The sequence below is a fragment of the Erigeron canadensis genome, chromosome 4 (assembly GCF_010389155.1).
Source record: "Erigeron canadensis isolate Cc75 chromosome 4, C_canadensis_v1, whole genome shotgun sequence".
In the NCBI taxonomy this organism is placed as follows: domain Eukaryota; kingdom Viridiplantae; phylum Streptophyta; class Magnoliopsida; order Asterales; family Asteraceae; genus Erigeron; species Erigeron canadensis.
In genome coordinates, this window is record NC_057764.1 from 3,188,522 (window position 1) to 3,208,139 (window position 19,618).

The 19,618-nt window shown below is 36.5% G+C and overlaps 2 protein-coding genes across 2 annotated transcripts; one reads left to right on the forward strand and one right to left on the reverse strand.

Moving 5' to 3' along the window:
- Positions 1-5,771: 5,771 nt before the first annotated feature.
- Positions 5,772-6,281, reverse strand: LOC122596817. The gene has a single exon (XM_043769466.1). It carries the CDS (start codon positions 6,279-6,281, stop codon positions 5,772-5,774), a length of 510 nt encoding a protein of 169 aa, XP_043625401.1.
- A 4,094-nt stretch (positions 6,282-10,375) lies between these two features.
- Positions 10,376-19,045, forward strand: LOC122595653 (mitotic spindle checkpoint protein MAD1). Its single transcript, XM_043768065.1, has 16 exons — positions 10,376-10,676; positions 10,807-10,906; positions 11,522-11,682; positions 11,975-12,172; positions 12,249-12,341; positions 12,507-12,623; positions 12,765-13,012; positions 13,306-13,477; positions 13,833-13,940; positions 14,027-14,230; positions 14,585-14,747; positions 15,174-15,264; positions 15,340-15,409; positions 15,932-16,060; positions 16,204-16,242; positions 18,758-19,045. The coding sequence occupies exons 1-16, from the start codon at positions 10,512-10,514 to the stop codon at positions 18,845-18,847; spliced, it is 2,148 nt and encodes a 715-aa protein (XP_043624000.1). The 5' UTR covers positions 10,376-10,511; the 3' UTR covers positions 18,848-19,045.
- Positions 19,046-19,618: the final 573 nt, after the last annotated feature.

The window sequence follows — 19,618 nt, forward strand, 5'->3', positions numbered from 1 at the left end:
GTGCGATTTAGTACAATCTATGCATACGGTTTTTAAAGTACTTGCGTTCATCGTAAAAGTAAAGAGCATGCATTTCACCCCAAAAATAAATAAGTAAAATGGGGCTATGAAAACTCACCGTGGGGGGTAGTGAATGTGATAAAATGCAAAAGATACCCGAAGTGTGACGTTAACCTAATGCACAAACAAATATGTACTTTGTCTTAATAATGTGTGTTAGTAAAAGTTATTATTTTGAAAAGTTTTCATCACCCAAATATAAAGTTGATATATATATATATATGACGAAGTTTTATGAAAATAAAATGAAGAACGTTTTATAAATGTGTGTATCTTACTTAGCTAATTTATTAGCTAACACTTGCTTATATGAAAATATTGTGTCCTTCAGGATAAGCAGGTTTGAGCTAGGAAAGGATTAGCTCGGTGAGATGGGTAGATGTAATAAAGAAGACTAGCATAGTTTGTTGAATGCTAAGACTTCCCCTTTTAGCCTTATGTCTTGGCTACTTTCATTTACGATTCATGAACATGTAATCATGATGACATTTATATTGGTGCCATAACTTGGATTTCATTTATATTGTTTTGATGATGCATGTTAGTAACACCATTTTATAAAGGTACCTGAAATAGATTTGTTATTAACATCTAATTACCTGAAATACATGGTAAAGAGTGTCAACATAAAGTTGTTGAGTTTCATAGGTTTTTATATAAAAATAAGTATCATGAACCACAAGGATTTTCATAGCCATTGTCTAAATACAATGCTAAAGGAAAGTACGTATACATTGAACTAAGCTCACGAAACGAAACTCGACAGTGGTGTGCCTCAAGTAAGTACTTGTTCAGAGTACTCAAGTTTTCCAAATATATAACATCTGTTCGACCGTGCAGGTCAAGTTGGAGCTACCAACCCGGATGGGGAGTGTCAATCCCAAATAGTACTATTCAATATATCTACGTTTAAGTCCATAACTAATCGTTTCATGATAGTGAGGCCTTAACTAATCGTTTAAGTCCATAACTAATCGTTTAAGTCCATAACTATTCAATAAAAAAAAAAGTGATCTTGAGAATAATTCACCTGGTGTTTCTGGTGTACTACGTTTTTCAGATGAGGTCGTAGTGGTCAGGGGTGGTGGTTCTCGAACTAAGAACAAAGGGGGAGATATTGGGTTTGTTGATGTATTTGATTTCTTACTTGTGAGGGTAAAGTAAATAAGGGGGGGGGGACACCATGGAATAAAGTTATCTATATATATGTATGTATATTGCTCATACTAACATCAGCATCTCCATTGAGTTTTTAAATTGTTACGTACGTGGCTTAGTATGGGCAGGAGAATGGGCTCAAGGTTTATAGGTTTGTAGACTACTAGGCTAGTTGAATAAGTTGTTATTTTTATCCATAGTATAATTAAATATTTATATCAATCGTTTACCTAGTATTTTGTACATTTATAATAATAATGTTACATTTGTATAAGTATGCAATTAAGTCATTTCTTAAAAAAATAGATTTGTTATTAACATCTACTAATATTTCCCATGCAAATGAGTTGACATATTTAGTATATGTGAATGGCTAAAGTATTAATGACTTATTGAGATATACTATATTCAAGTAGGGTATAGACTAAATAGGTTCATAAAAAAATGGATGCACATATAATGTATATTTATTTAAATAGATGTATCTAATAATTTATTTTCTAATTATAATGGACCTGAAATTTGGCGGTTGTCACATTCTCCCCATGTTACTGGAATTTCGACCCGAAATTTAAGTTGTGTTGTCGGTAGGTAAGTCGTTCGTGAACAAGTGAGGGTATTTTTCTTTCATTTGATTTTCGTGTTCCCATGTGAACTCGTAACCTCGTCTAGAGTTCCATCGAACCTTGACAATAGGGATTCGACTTTGCCTTAATTGTTTCACTTCTCGATCCATGATTTCAATTGGTTCCTCGACGAAATGTAACTTATCGTCAATCTGAATTTCATCCGGTGGAATAACTAGTGTTTCATCTAACAAACACTTCTTTAGACTCGAAACATGGAACATGTCATGCACATTACTAAGTTCCTGCGGTAGCTTTAGTCGGTAGGCTACGGGACCAACTCTTGCAAGGATTTCAAATGGGCCAATATATCTCGGGTTCAACTTTCCTTGTTTTCAAGGAGATACCTTAAGCATTACTTTATCACCCACTTGAAATTCCATTGGTTTGTGTCTCACATCAGCATAGTTCTTTTGTCGGTCACGTGCTGCTACGAGTCAGTTCTGTATTTGTACGATCTTTTTAGTAGTCTCATGTATAATTTCTGGACCAGTGAGTTGTGTGTCTCCTACCTCAATCCAACATATAGGAGAACGACACTTTCTACCATAACGTGCCTCAAATGGTGCAACCTTGATGCTGGTGTGGTAACTATTATTATATGAGAATTCACACAATGGCAAGTCACTCTCCCAATTATTCCCAAAGTCTATTACGCATGCACGTAACATGTCTTCTAGCGTCTGAATGGTTCTCTCACTTTGACCATCGGTTTGTGGATGATATGCTGTACTCATATCCAACCGCGTACCAAACGACTCTTGCAGTGACTGCCAAAATCTAGAAGTAAAACGACTATCTCTGTCGGAGATAATTGAGATAGGTACTCCATGTCGTGACACTATCTCCTTCAAATAGATTCGAGCCAATTTCTCCATCTTGTTAGTCTCTTTGATGGGTAAGAAATGTGCAGATTTCGTGAGACGGTCTACAATTACCCAAATCGTATCACAACCGTTTGCAGACTTTGGAAGTTTTGTAATGAAGTCCATTGCTATCTGTTCCCACTTCCATTGGGGTATTTCTGGCTGCTGTAATAACCCAGATGGTTTTTGATACTCAACTTTCACCTTCGAGCATGTCAGACATTTTCCAACATATGTAGCTATGTCGGCCTTCATGTTGGGCCACCAGTACAAGTCTTTAATACCATGATACATCTTATCATCTCTTGGATGTATCAAATATCTTGACTTGTGAGATTCATCCATCACTAATTCTCTCAGATTTCCATAATTGGGTAGCCAAATTCAGTCTGAGAAATATCGGACTCCATCAGCCTTAACCTCGAATTGTTTTTCCATATTTCTTAAGGATTCATTCTTGAGGTTTTCTTCTTTCAGTGCTTCGAGTTGAGCTTCACGAATATGAGAGGTTAGATTAGTATGAATGGTCATACCCATTGCTTTAACTCGAAGTGGTTTTGTCCGTTCCTTTCGACTTAGTGCATCAGCTACTACATTAGCTTTCCCTGGGTGATAATGTATTTCACAGTCATAATCACTAAGCAACTCTACCCATCGGCGTTGTCTCATATTTAGAGCCTTTTGATCAAAGATATGTTGGAGGCTCTTATGATCAGTGAATATAGTACATTTTGTACCGTATAGATGATGTCTCCATATCTTAAGAGCAAATACAACTGCTCCCAATTCTAAATCATGAGTAGTATAGTTCTTCTCGTGAACTTTAAGTTGACGAGAAGCATAGGCTATCACCTTATCCTTTTGCATCAACACGCACCATAACCCTTGATGGGATGCGTCACAATACACTACGAAACCATTGGTTCCTTCAGGTAGTGCTAAAATCGAGGCACTGCACAGTTTTTCTTTTAATAACTGGAAAGCCTTTTCCTACTTATCACTCCAATTAAATTTCTTGTCCTTTTGGGTCAATGTAGTTAAAGGTTGGGCTATTTTAGAGAAGTTTTTTATAAATCTCCTATAATAGCCAGCTAGACCCAAAAATTGGCGTATCTCCGTTGGTGTCTTTGGTGCTTCCCAATTTTTGATAGCCTCAATTTTTGCAGGATCTACATGGATTCCTTGGCTACTGATGACATGGCCTAAAAATTGTACTAAGCGGATCCAAAATTTTAGGAAATTTTGCGTACAATTCTTCCTTTTTAAGTAATTCCAAGATTGTCTTCAAATGTAATTCATGGTCCACTTTTGATTTGGAATAGATTAGGATATCGTCTATGAATACAATCACAAACTTATCCAAATATGGTTTACACACTCGGTTCATGAGGTCCATGAAAACAGCGGGTGCATTTGTCAAACCAAATGGCATTACTTGGAATTCATAGTGGCCATAACGAGTTCTGAATGCATTCTTAGGAAGATCTTCCTCCCGAACCCTTAACCGATGGTAGCCAGATCTAAGATCGATCTTCGAGTAGAAACTCGATCCTTGTAATTGATCAAACAAGTCATCGATCCTAGGAAGAGGGTATCGGTTTTTCACAGTCAGTTTATTCAATTCCTGATAGTCTATGCACATTCGGAATGACCCATCTTTCTTCTTGACAAACAAGACAAGGGCTCCCCAAGGCGAGGAACTCTGTCTTATAAAGCCCTTCTCCAAAATTTCTTGTAGCTGACTCGATAGTTCTTGCATTTCAGAAGGGGCTAAGCGATATGGAGCTCGAGCCACTGGTGCTGCTCCAGGCACCAAATCTATCTGAAATTCCACTTGTCGGATTGGTGGAAGTCCAGGCAAGTCTTCTGGAAAGACTTCTGGGAAATCTCGTACAATAGTTACATCTTCAAGCCGCTTCTCTTCAGGTTCTTTCACCGATACGTGTGCGAGGATTGCTTGATAACCTTTTCTCAAGTATTTTTGTGTCTTCATGCAAGATATAATGTTAAATCATACACCGTCCTTATCTCCTTGAATAATGAGCACCTCACCATTTGCTAGTGGAATGCGAACGATTTTCTCGTGACACAAAATCTCCGCTCGATTTTTGGATAACCAATCCAATACCAACAATGACGTCGAAGCTTCCAATATTAAATCTATGGAGAATAGCTCGTTCGTGAAATCCAAGGTGCAACCTCGAATTATATAATCAGCTTCAATCAATTTGCCATCCGCTAATTCTATGGAATATTTACTATCTAGTGGGGCAGGTGCAATAGGGATGAAGGAACTAATTCTATTTGACACAAAACTTCTATCGGCACAAGTATCAAATAAAACTGAGACAAAGCGATTGTTTAAATAGAACATACCTGTGACGATGTTCGGGTCTTGGCGAGCTTCCTTTGTAGTGATCACAAATGCCCTTCCACGAGCATTATTGCGGTTGTTGTTGTTGTTGGTATTGTTGTTGTTGGTGTTGTTGTTGTTGTTGTTGTTGGCGGTGTTGCTGTTGTTGTTTTGAATTCTCAGCTTTGGGCAATTCTTCTTGAAATGTCCTTTACTTCCACACTCATAACAACCCCTTGGTGCTCCATTATTGACAGGAGGAGGAGGAGTTTTACAGTTTTTGACCAAGTGTCCAATTTTCTTGCATCGGCTACATTGAACGGTGCATCGCCCAGTGTGATGAAGGGTACACTTGTTGCAGTATGGCTTAGTTCCCACATAACTCTTTTTCTCAGGACCTCCTCCAATAAGGGGCCTAACAGTTTCAGGCTTCTTTGCTTGTTGGTATCCCTGGTTCCTTCTCGAGTTATCTTCCCACTTTTGCTTATTGTCAAACCCTTTTGGATTACTAGAATTTCCTTCTCCAGTGTTTTTCCTCTTAATTTGGTCTGCCAAATTTTGTGCCATACGAACGACACTCTCGATAGTAGCTGGTTCAGAAGAAGTAACCATACCCTGAATTTGGGAGGGCAGTCCCCAAATGTAGCGTTCAATCCTTTTGTACTCGGGTGAGACCATTGTTGGACAAAGGAGTGCCAACTCATGAAATCAGGTAGTGTACTCAGTTACTTCGAGACCTTTGGTTTTCAAGTGCCAGAATTCCATTTCTAGCTTTTGAATTTCATTCCTTGGACAATACTCATCCCTCATTTTCTCCTTTAATTTCTCCCATGTGAAGGCATAAGCAGCATCAATTCCTACTTGTTGGGCGTATGCATTCCACCATGTCAATGCACCATCTTGCAGTGTGCAAGTGGCATACTTAACTTGGCAATCAGCGACACAATCACTTACACGAAACACTGTTTCCATTTTCTCGTGCCAGCGAATTAGTCCAATGGCTCCTTCAGTACCACTGAAACTTAAGGGTTTGCACTGCTGAAATTCCCGATAAGTGCATCCCCTCCGTGCATTTCCTTGCTCCATTCCAAGACCATTCCCGGGGTTACCATTGTTTTTCTGGTTAGCCTGTTGGGCGGCAAGTGCAGCTCCCACACCCTCGGCTACCATTCGTTCAATGTCGGCGGCGGTCATCCTAGCTGCTCTCGCAGGCGGCATGATTCTTTTAAAAAAATAAAAGAAATCATAAGATACTAATAAAACTAGTATATGCGAAAGTAATATCATAGTACATCATTGCAACACCATTCATCACGCATAACCAAACAACATAATCAATCATCACAACACACCATCATCACAAATAATCACACAACAAAAATGATCATCACAACACACCATCATAACCATACAACAAGAATCAATCATCACAACATAATAGTTATACTAAAAGAAACATAAATTTAGATAAAAAGGATAGATTTCATTGTTCAACAAAAACAACTGACGAGATATAATACATCCCACAATCCATAGGTTTTATCCTTATTTAAGTTTCCCCGGCACATCCCGCCGGTGAATAGGACATAACTAAAAGCAGACGAAAGATAAAAACAGCTACTGAGTAGGTGCTGGTGGAGGCATAGTAGTAGCCTGGGAAATACCATGTAGCATCGCCTCTAGGGTCTCGACTCTCTACTGCAAGGCAACCTGTATCTCCTCAAAACTATCATTCCTAGAGTTGCTATCCTCTAGGTCTTCCTCCAGATCCTCTATCTTGTTTTGTAGGTATAACATCATCAGATCAGGACGATCCATATCATCAATACGGCGCTCCAGCTCAGACAATCGGCTCTCAGTGCGAGCCATAAGTGCTACCAGGAGAGGAACAGTATGATGTAGCGGCTCCTCAGTCATATGTGAATAAGTAATAGGGCCTGTAACTCCATAATAGTTAGGAGCAAGATTGATCTGCTCTTGCTGTCTGCATCCAGCTAGCCAATGTGGCATCTAATCCCACTGACGATGAGGTAACATCCGTTGGCGTTGAGTGGTCGGCTCAACTATAGTCGGAGGTGGGTGGGGTGCAAAATCATATGGTGCAAATGATGGTGGAAATAGAGGTAGATCAGATGGACCTTCCTGCTGTGGTACGACAGGGGTAAAGTCTGGTAGACCAAAAGTAGATGGAAAGAAAGTCAGCTCAGCTGTCGGCATCGACATAGAGGTAATAGGAGTAGTACTCACATTATGGATAACGACATGGTGGTCTGAGGAATAGTGAGTTGATCCTCAGAAGGCTCCGTCTCCCCAGCAGAAGGTTCAAAGTCTCCGCCTGTGTCTCCACTAGGGACCCAGATCACGGTCCTCGAGTCATGGGCTAACGGATAAGGGTCGGCACTAGACCCGTCAGATGAAGAGCAAAGGTCAACGATTATCTTATATATGCTTCCTTCGGCCATAGTTAACTACATATATAGAGTTCGGGTGAGTAGCTAGGCAAGTAACTATATGTACGGCATGCAATCTCTATGGATTTATGTATAAGCATCTAATTACTAAGGGTGAGTTTAACTATGTCTATCAAGTGACCAAGGAAATACTACGGGTGCATGCAATCCAAGTAAGGTTTTATGTAGGGTTATAGTCTAGGCTCATCATTTTGCAACCTAGTTCACTATAACCTTGTCTCTGATACCAATCTGTCACACCCCTAAATCCGGGGGCGTGACGTTCATGAGATCACAACACAAGATATAGTGAACGACCACAAAACACATCGTTTTTGAAATACATTTAGAAATAACATTGTTTTGACAAAGTTGATAATACAATACTTGAAACGAAATTCAATTTTTGAAAACATCAGATTATTATTAAACAATATAATAAAGATAGAGACTTTAGCAAATTGATAAGTCAATTCCTAAGGTCTGAGATATGGGGCAGCTTCCCATAATGCATGCAAATAGAAAGCTTTCCAGGTCATAGCAAATCGTCTAATTACCTGAAATACATGGTAAAGAGTGTCAACATAAAGTTGGTGAATTCCATAGGTTTTTATATAAAAATAAGTATCATGAACCACAAGGATTTTCATAGCCATTGTCTAAATACAATGCTAAAGGAAAGTACGTATACATTGAACTAAGCTCACGAAACGAAACTCGACAGTGGTGTGCCTCAAGTAAGTACTTGTTCAGAGTACTCAAGTTTTCCAAATATATAACATCTGTTCGACCGTGCAGGTCAAGTTGGAGCTACCAACCCGGATGGGGAGTGTCAATCCCAAATAGTACTATTCAATGTATCCACGTTTAAGTCCATAACTAATCGTTTCATGATAGTGAGGCCTTAAGTGAACAGTGCGATTTAGTACAATCTATGCATACGGTTTTTAAAGTACTTGCGTTCATCGTAAAAGTAAAGAGCATGCATTTCACCCCAAAAATAAATAAGTAAAATGGGGCTATGAAAACTCACCGTGGGGGGTAGTGAATGTGATAAAATGCAAAAGATACCCGAAGCGTGACGTTAACCTAATGCACAAACAAATATGTACTTTGTCTTAATAATGTGTGTTAGTAAAAGTTATTATTTTGAAAAGTTTTCATCACCCAAATATAAAGTTGATATATATATATATGACGAAGTTTTATGAAAATAAAATGAAGAACGTTTTATAAATGTGTGTATCTTACTTAGCTAATTTATTAGCTAACACTTGCTTATATGAAAATATTGTGTCCTTCAGGATAAGCAGGTTTGAGCTAGGAAAGGATTAGCTCGGTGAGATTGGTAGATGTAATAAAGAAGACTAGCATAGTTTGTTGAATGCTTAGACTTCCCCCTTTAGCCTTATGTCTTGGCTACTTTCATTTACGATTCATGAACATGTAATCATGATGACATTTATATTGGTGCCATAACTTGGATTTCATTTATATTGTTTTGATGATGCATGTTAGTAACACCATTTTATAAAGGTACCCTCCGGTTATGGATGGAGCAGTTCTAAAGTGATCGTTTTCCGCTACTTTTTAAATGCCGTTTGGAAAAGTTTTTGAAATCCAGGTTTTTAAAATGACGGGTGTTACAATAGAGGAATGTCTATAGTGTTGAAAAAATAAAGTTGTGTTCATTGTATGTAATGAACTTTCAAATCTTGTTCATTGTTTGTATCTGACTAATCAAAACCTTACAAGTGGCGGCTTATATGCTTGCTACATATACCCGAATACATACAATGAACAAGATTTGAAAGCCGATTACATAAAATGAACACAACTTTAGTTTTTTCACAATATAGACTAATAGACATTCGTCTATAGTTATTCACATTCAGAGATACTAGCCTAATAACACCGTGCTAGATTTTAATGATCAAATAATAGAGGGTTAGCATTTCAAAATGTAAACAACTTTACATGAATTGTCATAGTGTGTATCAAACTTTAATCATGTGCATTGTATGCAATGATCTTTAAAATCATGTACATTTTATATGGTTGCCACATATACACGAATACATACAATGCACAAATCCCAATAATAAAGTATGAATTTTTTTTTCTTTTGAGTTAATTGCAAGATTGGTCCCTGTGATTTGTACGTTTTATCAAGGGGGTCCCTATTCGAGAATCGTTGCAATGGGGGTTCCTATTTTGAGAATTTTTCGCAAAATTGGTCTAAGTTTAACGGATCCGTTAAAGGTGGTCGTCAAGTGTGCACCTGTGGGGGGTATTTATGTATTTTCCACCCCATAGGGACCCCATTGCTAAAATAGAAAAATCATAGGGACTAATCTTGCAATTAATACCTTGATATTTTTTTTTATTTAATTTAAGAGATTCTAACATATAATTATCTGCTCATTACATGAAAATTGTTTTTTGATTGTTTTCTGAATAGCTTATGTGTCATTTTGAAGTTTATAATTGTGTGGAGGCATGGATTATTATCCGTTATACAGTTATGTAAAGATTTGGATTTTTGATCACATGTGCCGAATATTGCTCAGATTACATGTGATCGACTTACATACATGTGATCATAGCAATATTCGTACATATGTGATCAAGAATCCAAATCTCTACATAATTGTATAACGGATGATAATGCATGCTCCACACAATTATAAACTTCAAAAATTTGAAAAATAATCAAAAAATAATTTTCATGTAAAAGACAATAATCGGTTAAGCTTGATTTGAAAAATTATCAAAGTTCCTCGAAAAAATTTCTTTCAAAATAATTTTACCATATATATATATATACAGACAGAGAGATACAGTACCAAACTACGCTCTTGGTCTAATTTGGGAAGAAGAAAAGAAAACACATGGCGCCTTTCCTTTCAAATTAACACTACTTTCCCCCACATCCCAACTTTCATTTCTCCTCCAATCCAATTTCTAGGGTTTCACAATCAAATCAAATCCAATAAAAATGATCGTCAGAACACCGGCTTTATCCAAAAAACGAAAGCCGGAATCCCCCTCCGATGGCCGCTTGATTATCTTCGAAGACCTTCCTGTGCCCCAACCGGAACCCGAACCCTCTCACCGACATTCCGATGATCAAATGCTTTGCACTTACCAGTGCCGTCAAATGGTAACTTACTTCCTTTTCATTTTTAATTTATTTATGCTTTAATATATAATATATATTGATGCCGTCAAATGCAAGGCTAGTTTAGTTTTCAAGTTGGATCTTTTTGATGAGATGCTTCATGTTGGTTCAGGTAAAAGCGGATTTTTTGGATGCGTTAAGCAGCGCAGAGAAGAAGTCACAGGACTATGAATCCAAATTTGTGACAATGAATGATGACTTGCGCAAATCTGGTGAGTGATCAACTCAAGCTTTGATGACTGGTGGCTTCATGTGTTAATTTAACTATATTACTTTCCATTTCATTTTACCAAACATCCCCTTCCCCTAAGAGTAATATAATGCTACTGACATTCTTTTTGAAGTTTGACTACTAATTTTTTTTTAAAACATTCAGTGTGTTAGTACTAACAAGTTAAATATGAGCTTCGTGATTTGGCTTAGCCAAAGTATATGCAAGTTGGATCGAGGAATAAGTAATCGTGGTATTGTAGATGTATATCTTAACACAACTTAATACTGTAGGTGAGCTCATGGGTGGAAAACGAAGTTTCGGTATAAGTCTAGGATACACTTCTAAGTAGGTTATATTATGCATAATACTTGGTTTAGTAATAAAGCTTATTAGAGAGGTTGCTTGTTACGCTTACATCCCCCCTTATCTTTAATATGTGCCTGTTAGCTCATTCTGCATGTTCATTCATGGCTAGTTAGTTCATCAGGTTATTCAGTCTATGTGATTCCATTATTTTTCATTCACATATAATGGTAGATTAATTTTGCTTATTATCATTGTATTTGAGATTTAGCCGTTAGATTTAGTTAAGATGTACTTTTACTTGCTGCAGAAGCTGAAAGGATGAAATTTAGGGATCAGATTTTATATGCAGAACAAGAATTAGCTGCTGCCAAGGGACGTGAGCGAGCTCTGCAAGACCAACTCTTGAAAGAAGTCAATGAATCACAAGAGCGACTAAGAAAGCAGATTCATATACATAGTGAACTTGAGGTTTAAATTTCCCTAACCACTCAAGCTACCTATTATTGGTTTAGTCTAAGTCATCTTAGATTTTATAGTTCAAGATTTAACTAGAGAACAATGATTTTAATGTTATGAGGAACCTGCAATCTCGAAATTTATATACTCATTCACTTACAATTTTTAATAGGTGCAAAGGTCAAATTTATGTCTGCAGTTATTATTTTAATTTGTATAAGTTTATTACTGTTATTTCTTGCTTTCTTTATTTCTTACCACATTGTTTGGATATATTGTTTTAATAGTTTGCTTACTTGTTTAGGTAAAGTTTAAAAAAGAAATGGATCTTCGTAAAAAAGCAGAATCTTTGCTATCGTCAGCTGAAGAAAAAGCAAGCCGTTTAGAGGGGAAGTTGGGTCATGTTTCGGAAAGTATCGAGAGGGAAAAAGTTCGTCTTCAGAAGGAACTAACACAACTTAAACAAGAATCGAAGCTTGCGATTTCTAGAATTAGTGCAGATGTGAGACTCTAAAGTTATGATATAATTCTTTTGTTTCACATGATATGGAATTAAATACTGTTTTCTTTCTACTTAGCTTGAAAAGATGGAATGTAAAGCTACCAATTCTGAGAAAGAAGCAATGCTGCTGAAGGATCAAATGGAAATTCTGCAAAGAAAACTTAATGAGGTTGTACTTATTCAAGTTTATTCTGATAAAATTGTAGTTTTCTTTCTCGAACATGTAGAAAGGCTTAGTTCAAGTATATTTGATGATGGTTAGCTCTACATTTGTAGCTTATATATATATATATACATATATCGAATTAATGGTATTTCGTGTTATGAATACCAGTGCTTGTATGAGAAGAACGAGGCGGAGAAAAAGATCTGCACTTTAACATGTCAAGAATCTCCGTCTTCAGATGACAAAATATTGGTGAAGCATTTGAGAGAAGAGCTCAAGAATTATGTATGCTTTGTTTTCCCTCATTTCAAGTATTGTAGCATTCTTGTTCTTTTCATAAATCTAACAACGACCAAACTATTTGTTGATAAATGGGTCAATAGCAGCGTAAGCATGTTCACATTTGTTTTCTGTATTTGGTATCAGGAATCAGAAGTGCGCGAAGCTAGGAAATGGAAATCTTCTCACGAGGACATTGAGTTATTGAGGGAGAAGTTATTGGAAGAAAAGGGCCGCAGAGAGAGGGCAGAGTCTGAGATTTCCAAACTGTTAGAGTTACAGGTAAATGGAAAGAAATTGGAAGATGAATTATCCTCTTGGAATTCAATTGTTAAGGAGATTCCTGGCGTAACATCTGCTGCTGACATACCTCTCAAGTTTGAAGCCTTGCACAAGTTTGTACCAACTTGATTATATAATTTTGTGTTTCATTTATTCAATCTACTTCTTCAAATTGAACTTTGAGAACTCAAGTCAATAGTATCCACTTTTTTCATTTGTTTTTTGAACATGATAAAGAAGTTTATGCCATCAAAACAGTAATATTGGCTCTAGGCTATAGTACTCTTCTTTGAACTCTCTTCTGGATGAAAGCCTTGATCAAAGTTTACCTGAACCATCATGGCAAGTTTATGCATCTTGAGAGTAATAGCAGATCCCCTAACTGAATTGGTTTTTTTCATTACAGGGAGGTTCTCGAAGGCATGATGAAGATAGGAGAGGTCACTGCTCGTTTGAAAGAAGTAGAGGTTGGTCTTGATGCTGCTGAAAATGCTAGACAGAATGCTGAAACAGAGTCTGCACTGACCAAAGAGAAGGTGGAGGCTTTGAAATTAGAGCTCAACCGGACTGGCTTACTGGTAAGTTAGTGTATCCTTCTATACATCCATTAATGGAATGAAACCAGAAATTTTACATATGAATTACTTAATATAGTTTGCAAAGTTTGTTTTACATATGTTAAATTATCTTCGGTCTTCTTGACCTTTTGTTATTTGGTTTTCAATTATTTTGTTTATATGTTGGTTTGACAACAGTCTTATATCTATTTTTCTTGATAAGAAGCCAGTATGACAAGTGGTCGTTAGTTTTTTGTATCTGATTGTGATTTTTGTTGCTCACTTTTATTTTTGTAAGATGGTATGTTTTGGCCACATTATATGCATTCCTGTTTTATGTGCCATTGGTATTGTTTAAAAACTTGCATGTTTGCAGCTTTCTTCAGTCACAGAGGAGAGAAATCATTTGAAAACTGTTGTTGGTCAACGGAAGCAGCAGAAGAATGTTGATGCAGGTGCAGCAATGACTGATGGAACAGTTCAGGTTGTGCGTCAGAGAGGTCATGCTCTTAAGTGTTATCTAGTTGGTGTTGTGCTAATGCAGATTTGTTACTTTGTTTACAATGATAGGAACTTGAGTCATCTATTACAATGAAGGAAGATTATATAAAGAAACTGGAGAGCTCTATAATCGAGCAAAAAGACGTTAATGCTCGTCAGCATAATGAAATAAAGTTGCTTAATGAGAGGCTTAATAATGAATCAAGAAGAATAAAGTCATTAGAGAGGGAGGATGACCGTCTCCGATCTGAGATAGCTATATTGGAGTCAAAGGTTTGATTCTCGAATATTGAATGTCTTCTATTTTATGGTTTTTTTTTTTTTTTTTAAATAGTTCTGTTTTTATTATTAATATATTGAAGTGCATATGAAGTGAGTTGCTACTGATTTTATTCTGAAGTAGAACTGTAAACATACATCTGATACAAAAGGTCATCTTTACTCTACTTGATTCCATTTTAGGCGACCCATTAGTGTATGAGGATACATCTTATTGACCTAGTGTATTGAACTATTGAAAAATATAATATGGCTATCCAATGAAGTGTACTTGATTTTTTGGGTGTAAGTTATCTTTATCATTTAGTTATTCCTCTTTCAGTATTTGATATATAGTCTCATTTGCAGTTAGGTCATGGTGATTTTTCATCTGCAAATACAAAAGTACTGCGTATGGTGAACAGCTTGGCAGTTGACAGTGAGGCAAAACAGACAATAGAGGCTTTGCAGAATGAATTGCAGAAGACAAAAGAGAGATTACAAGCTGTTGAAGAGTTAAAAAAGCAGTCAGGTATTTTCTAGCTACAACAATACTAGAGTATCTTATGCACCAAAAATCTAATCCTTATTTAAGTGTGAGCCAAATTTTCAATTATTTAAATACATAGTTCCATTTTTACATTAAATGCTTTAATCATTGATTTGTTTAGTTTGAGTAAGCATCTTTTTGACTATATACTTTTGAAAATCAAGGCGAATGTTTATCAACAGTTATATACCCTTTTTTGCGTGTCACCTGTGCTTTGTGGTCTTCCACTTCATCACCTCACCACTTGCCTTTTTTTGCATGTTTCTGTTTTGGGCTTGAGGTTATATCGGTCTCAGTAGTTAATGCCCTTTCATTGGTGGTGGATTACAGTTATTTTTCATTGGCGGTGGATTGCAGTTATTTTTTTAGTTGATTTTATTCAGTCAATTGCTGTTTTGTGCTATATAGGTGATGCAGGGACATTGGTAGACTCATATATTTCCGGAAAAATAGTTCAATTAAAAGAGCAAATTGCTACTCTTGAGAAACGTGAGGAAAGGTAAGTGACGTTGTTTTGTTGATCTTGGAGCCGTTTGTCTTTGGACTTCATAGTTAAAGATGCTGCATGATTCAGGTATAAAGCAGTTTTTGCAGATAGAATCTCAGTTTTTCGAAGGGCTTGCTGTGAATTGTTTGGCTACAAGGTACTTTGGGAGTTACATAGGTTCATGTTTGGAGTACTTTTTTTTCTGCTAGTATTATGTTGAGCTTAGAAGCTTATGGTGATGGGAAAAATATATGATTGATCAAGAGCATTTATGATTAAGTTTTAATCTCCAAGATTCATAGCAGAGGTGTAAAGATGGGCAGAGGCAGGGTTAAAGATGGGCAGAGGCAGGGTTAAACTGCGGCAGAGGCTGGGTTGACCAGCAAACATATACTACCTATTTTTGGGTTTCGTATAATAAGATTTGTGTTAATTATGATTACTAAAAATATGGCTAAAAATTAATAACTTAATCTTGGAGTAAAATGATTCAGAGTTATATATGCGTTAAAAAGATATTTTGGGAAACTTGCATATTGAATTTATTTAATTGAGAAATGAAAGAAAGAGCATGATACCATCATAAAGAGTTGGTCAGTGCATATTGGATCACTTTTGATTTGCATTTGACTTCGGATTGGTGAAGTAGTTTTTAGTTAACTTTATTTTATTGATGCAGATTGTCATGGATGATCACCAACGACCAGATGGGATACCTGTCACACAATTTACCCTTCAGTCAATATATGCTCAAAGTGACGAGGAAAAACTTCAGTTTGAGTACGAATCAGGGAACACAAAAATTTTGGTAAGATGGTATTCATATTTGAGGTTGAATAGTCTACATACGTGCAGCATGTTTTAAATAGTCAACATATTATAAGAGAAATTTTATTAAAGTATTCAGCCACAAGCCTTGTAATGCAGATTTGTATTTTTTTAATATTTCAGGCAAATAAATACACACAACAGCGTGATATATCTAAACAGGTACAAATCTTTATATTCTGTCATGTATTATAATAAGAAATGTTCACCATTTGAGTTAGCTCAAGTGGCCATCAGCCTCTGTCAAAGGGAGGCCCATATGTGGGGGATGTCAGGTGTGGTAACAAAACAATCCACCCAGGTTCGAGGTGTGCAAACCCTCAACCGACTCCATTATGGGTATTCTTTGCTAGAGAAATTACCTGATGCACAAAGGCTTGCAGGGGCTAGTAGGTAACAATGTGGTACATGGGACTAAGGGGTTCTCATCATTCTATCCTTTTTATAATAAGAAATGTTAGCCTTAGGAGCTAGACATATTTTTCTTTTCTTCACAAAAGTTTTCCTAGGTAGTACGCTATGTTGTTAATAACGGTGGTATAACGGTTATCGGTCCTTCCCCAAAATAACGGTCCCGTTATTAACTGTGGTATTTACCATTATTTTGATTTGTATCTCGGTCATAACATTGATTACCGGTTTTTCCTTTTTTCCTTTTGTTTTTTTAATATCCAAAACTAATAAATAGCCCAACCCTAATTGAATAAAAGCCCAAATTGATGATAAAGAGAGAGACGACCTGAATCACATCGATGTGAATGACTAAATGAGAAGAAGAAATATTTTTTTGGGAGAAGAAGACATATAGTATTACAGAGATATATGATAGAAAAGAAAATAAAAAAGAGTAGTATAATGTGTGTTTGAGCATGGAAATGTAAAGCTCAATCACAAAAGGGGTTTAACCACGAAAATCATCAAAATGTCCTACTATGTAGTGCAAACCTACTAAATTCTTCACGAATCTAAGGTGGATGATGATTTTCCCATAGAGATCTATCGATCTATGGAGGATATTAATGATATATAATGATTCATTGATGATGGATATTTATGAATATTCTGATAGATTAAATGTACTGCATATATGCAGAGAATGTTGTATAAAGTGTATTGAATGAATGATGAATTGATTGTGAATAAGTTGAATGTGTGTGTAAATGTGTGAATTGAATTGATTTCCTTGTCTGTGTGTGAAGACAAGTATTTATAAGCATCCAAATTAGGTCAACCTCGTATTTTGGGCCGTATCAGTTATGGGCCCTGGCCCTAAAACCTAAAAGTGCAATATGGTTTACTCCTTGGCTTCCCAAGCTTTAGTGAAGGTTAGCCTCAGTGAGGAAAGCCTTGCCAGGGAAAGCCTTCCTGAGAACCATCCGGAGGAAAGCCTTGCTAGGGAGAGCCTTCCTCTCTTGCCTAGCCACACTGGGAGACCTTCCTGAGGAGAACCTTTCTAGGGAGAGCCTTTCTCTCTTGCCTAGCCATACTGGGGAAAGCCTTCATGAGGAGAGCCTTGCTAGGGAGAGCCTTCCTCTCTTGCCTAGCCTTACTGGGTGGGCCTTCCTGAGGAGAACCTTGTTTGGGAGAGCCTTCCTCTCTTGCCTAGCCTTACTGGGGAGGGCCTTCTTGAGGAGAACCTTCCTAGGGAGAGCCTTCCTCTCTTGTCTAGCCTAGAAGCCTTGTCTTCCTTATTTGTCTAGCCTTTCCAAGATTTCTTTGTCTTTATCTTAGCCCTTTCCAAGGTTTCTCCACCTTGAGCCTTCCCAAAGTTTTTCATAAATATATATTTATTTATTTTTATTTTATCAGAAATATAAAAATTTGGTTAGCTTAGTTCTAGTGTGGGTGCAAATTGAACCACACCTCAATAATGTGACAGAACCTTACAGCTGTCTTCCACCTCTTCAAGTTTTAATAAAATTTCCACTTTAACCCCCAAAGTCTTGATTTTGTCTATTTTGGCTATTATATTTATTTATTTTTAAACATTCTTTTTAAATAGTTATATAAAGTTACAAATTTATTATTTTTATAATCACCGTTATACCACCGCTATAACCGCTATCTCAAATACCGGTCCTCGACTGTTATAACGGATATTTAAGTATTAACAACGTAGGTAGTACGGTAGCACTACATACTAGTGAACAACTTATCTACAGATATATACATATACACATCAATCCCCTTGAAAACGTTATTTGACGTACGTGCTAGTTTTCTGTGAAATGGAGTTATTGCTATTGTTTGCCACTGACAAGAAGATTAGCAAACTACTAGTTAGAGATGGCATTCTGACCACGCATCATGCATGAATAGGCCCCCTTGGGTTGTGCGCTTTATCTGAAATTGGGTCAATTCCAAAACGGAAGAGAACATGGGTTAAACGGATTGGAAGTCAGTGAGCCCACATTTTATCGCAGACATCCTCCTAAGTCGCATTTATATAAAGTTTAGATCATAATGTGAACTTTCATATTTTTTTCTATAATCTTTTTGCTGTTTTTTGCTGGTTATCTGGCTGTCAACCCCTTCTCTTGATGGCCAGTTGCTATCTGTACCCGCGCTCTTTTGTCATCTGGTCCATTTTGCTTGGAGATATGTTATTGAATTAGCATTTAGTGGTATAGTAATTTATGAGCACCATGTCTAAGAAAAATGCTTTTTGATTTTCCAGGTGGAGATTTTCATACAGAAGCTGAATTCTATTCCAGCTTTTACTGCCAATTTGACAGTTGAGTCTTTTAATAAGAGGACATTATCATGAGGCATAGCAACTGTCTTGTTGCTTCACTATACTTGAAGAACGGCTCAACTCCCCGATTTCTTTCACCAATCTATGATCTTGTTACTGCATTTAACTAAATTTTGCGTACAAAGGATATTGTGTTGAAAACATATCTTAAGTACTGATTGCAAGTTAACTGGGTCAACTCAGTAGTTCACTAAGAATTAGGAAAGCTAATTGAACCTTTTAAAGTTTGCGCTATTATGTTTTGCTGCCTAGTTTAGAAAACTTAAAACACGAATAACATTTGCAAAAGTAGATATATCTAAAATTTGTAACAAACAGATCGAATTAAATATGCCAAACAAACTAAAGTATCCAGTAAGGTAAAAGCTTCCATTTGGTACGAGTCATTGTGTTAAATATTTTTATGAAAAAAGTAAGAAAAACAAGTATATAATAACTTTGTAATACTGAGGATGTTCTTAGTATCAAATAGAGAAAGTAACATGAATAGAAATTTTTTTAGAAATAGACGTAATTTGTTGTGTGTTTGTCAGAATAAATTCTATGAATCTAGTAAATCTTGGTAATTCGAAAACCGGATTTACTTTTTTTAGAGTCAAATCCGGTGATTGTAAATCCGGAATCAAATTTAAAAAGTTAGTCCGGTAATGCGAATACCGGACTAGAAGAACGTGTAGTATAAAGACAAAAGTGACTGACGAGTGGCAAACGACTTGTTTGACTAGCACAGTGATGGGAAATTAACTTGAATCCGGGTTTTGTAATACCAGATTAAAAAAACCC

Excerpts from the sequence above, each read along its gene's own strand:
- LOC122596817 (XM_043769466.1), bottom strand. The coding sequence starts at position 6,281 with ATGCCGCCTGCGAGAGCAGCTAGGATGACCGCCGCCGACATTGAACGA.
- LOC122595653 (XM_043768065.1), top strand. The coding sequence starts at position 10,512 with ATGATCGTCAGAACACCGGCTTTATCCAAAAAACGAAAGCCGGAATCC. Across the intron at positions 11,683-11,974 it reads ATATACATAGTGAACTTGAG|GTAAAGTTTAAAAAAGAAAT; the intron begins GTTTAAATTTCC and ends TTACTTGTTTAG. Across the intron at positions 13,478-13,832 it reads TCAACCGGACTGGCTTACTG|CTTTCTTCAGTCACAGAGGA; the intron begins GTAAGTTAGTGT and ends GCATGTTTGCAG.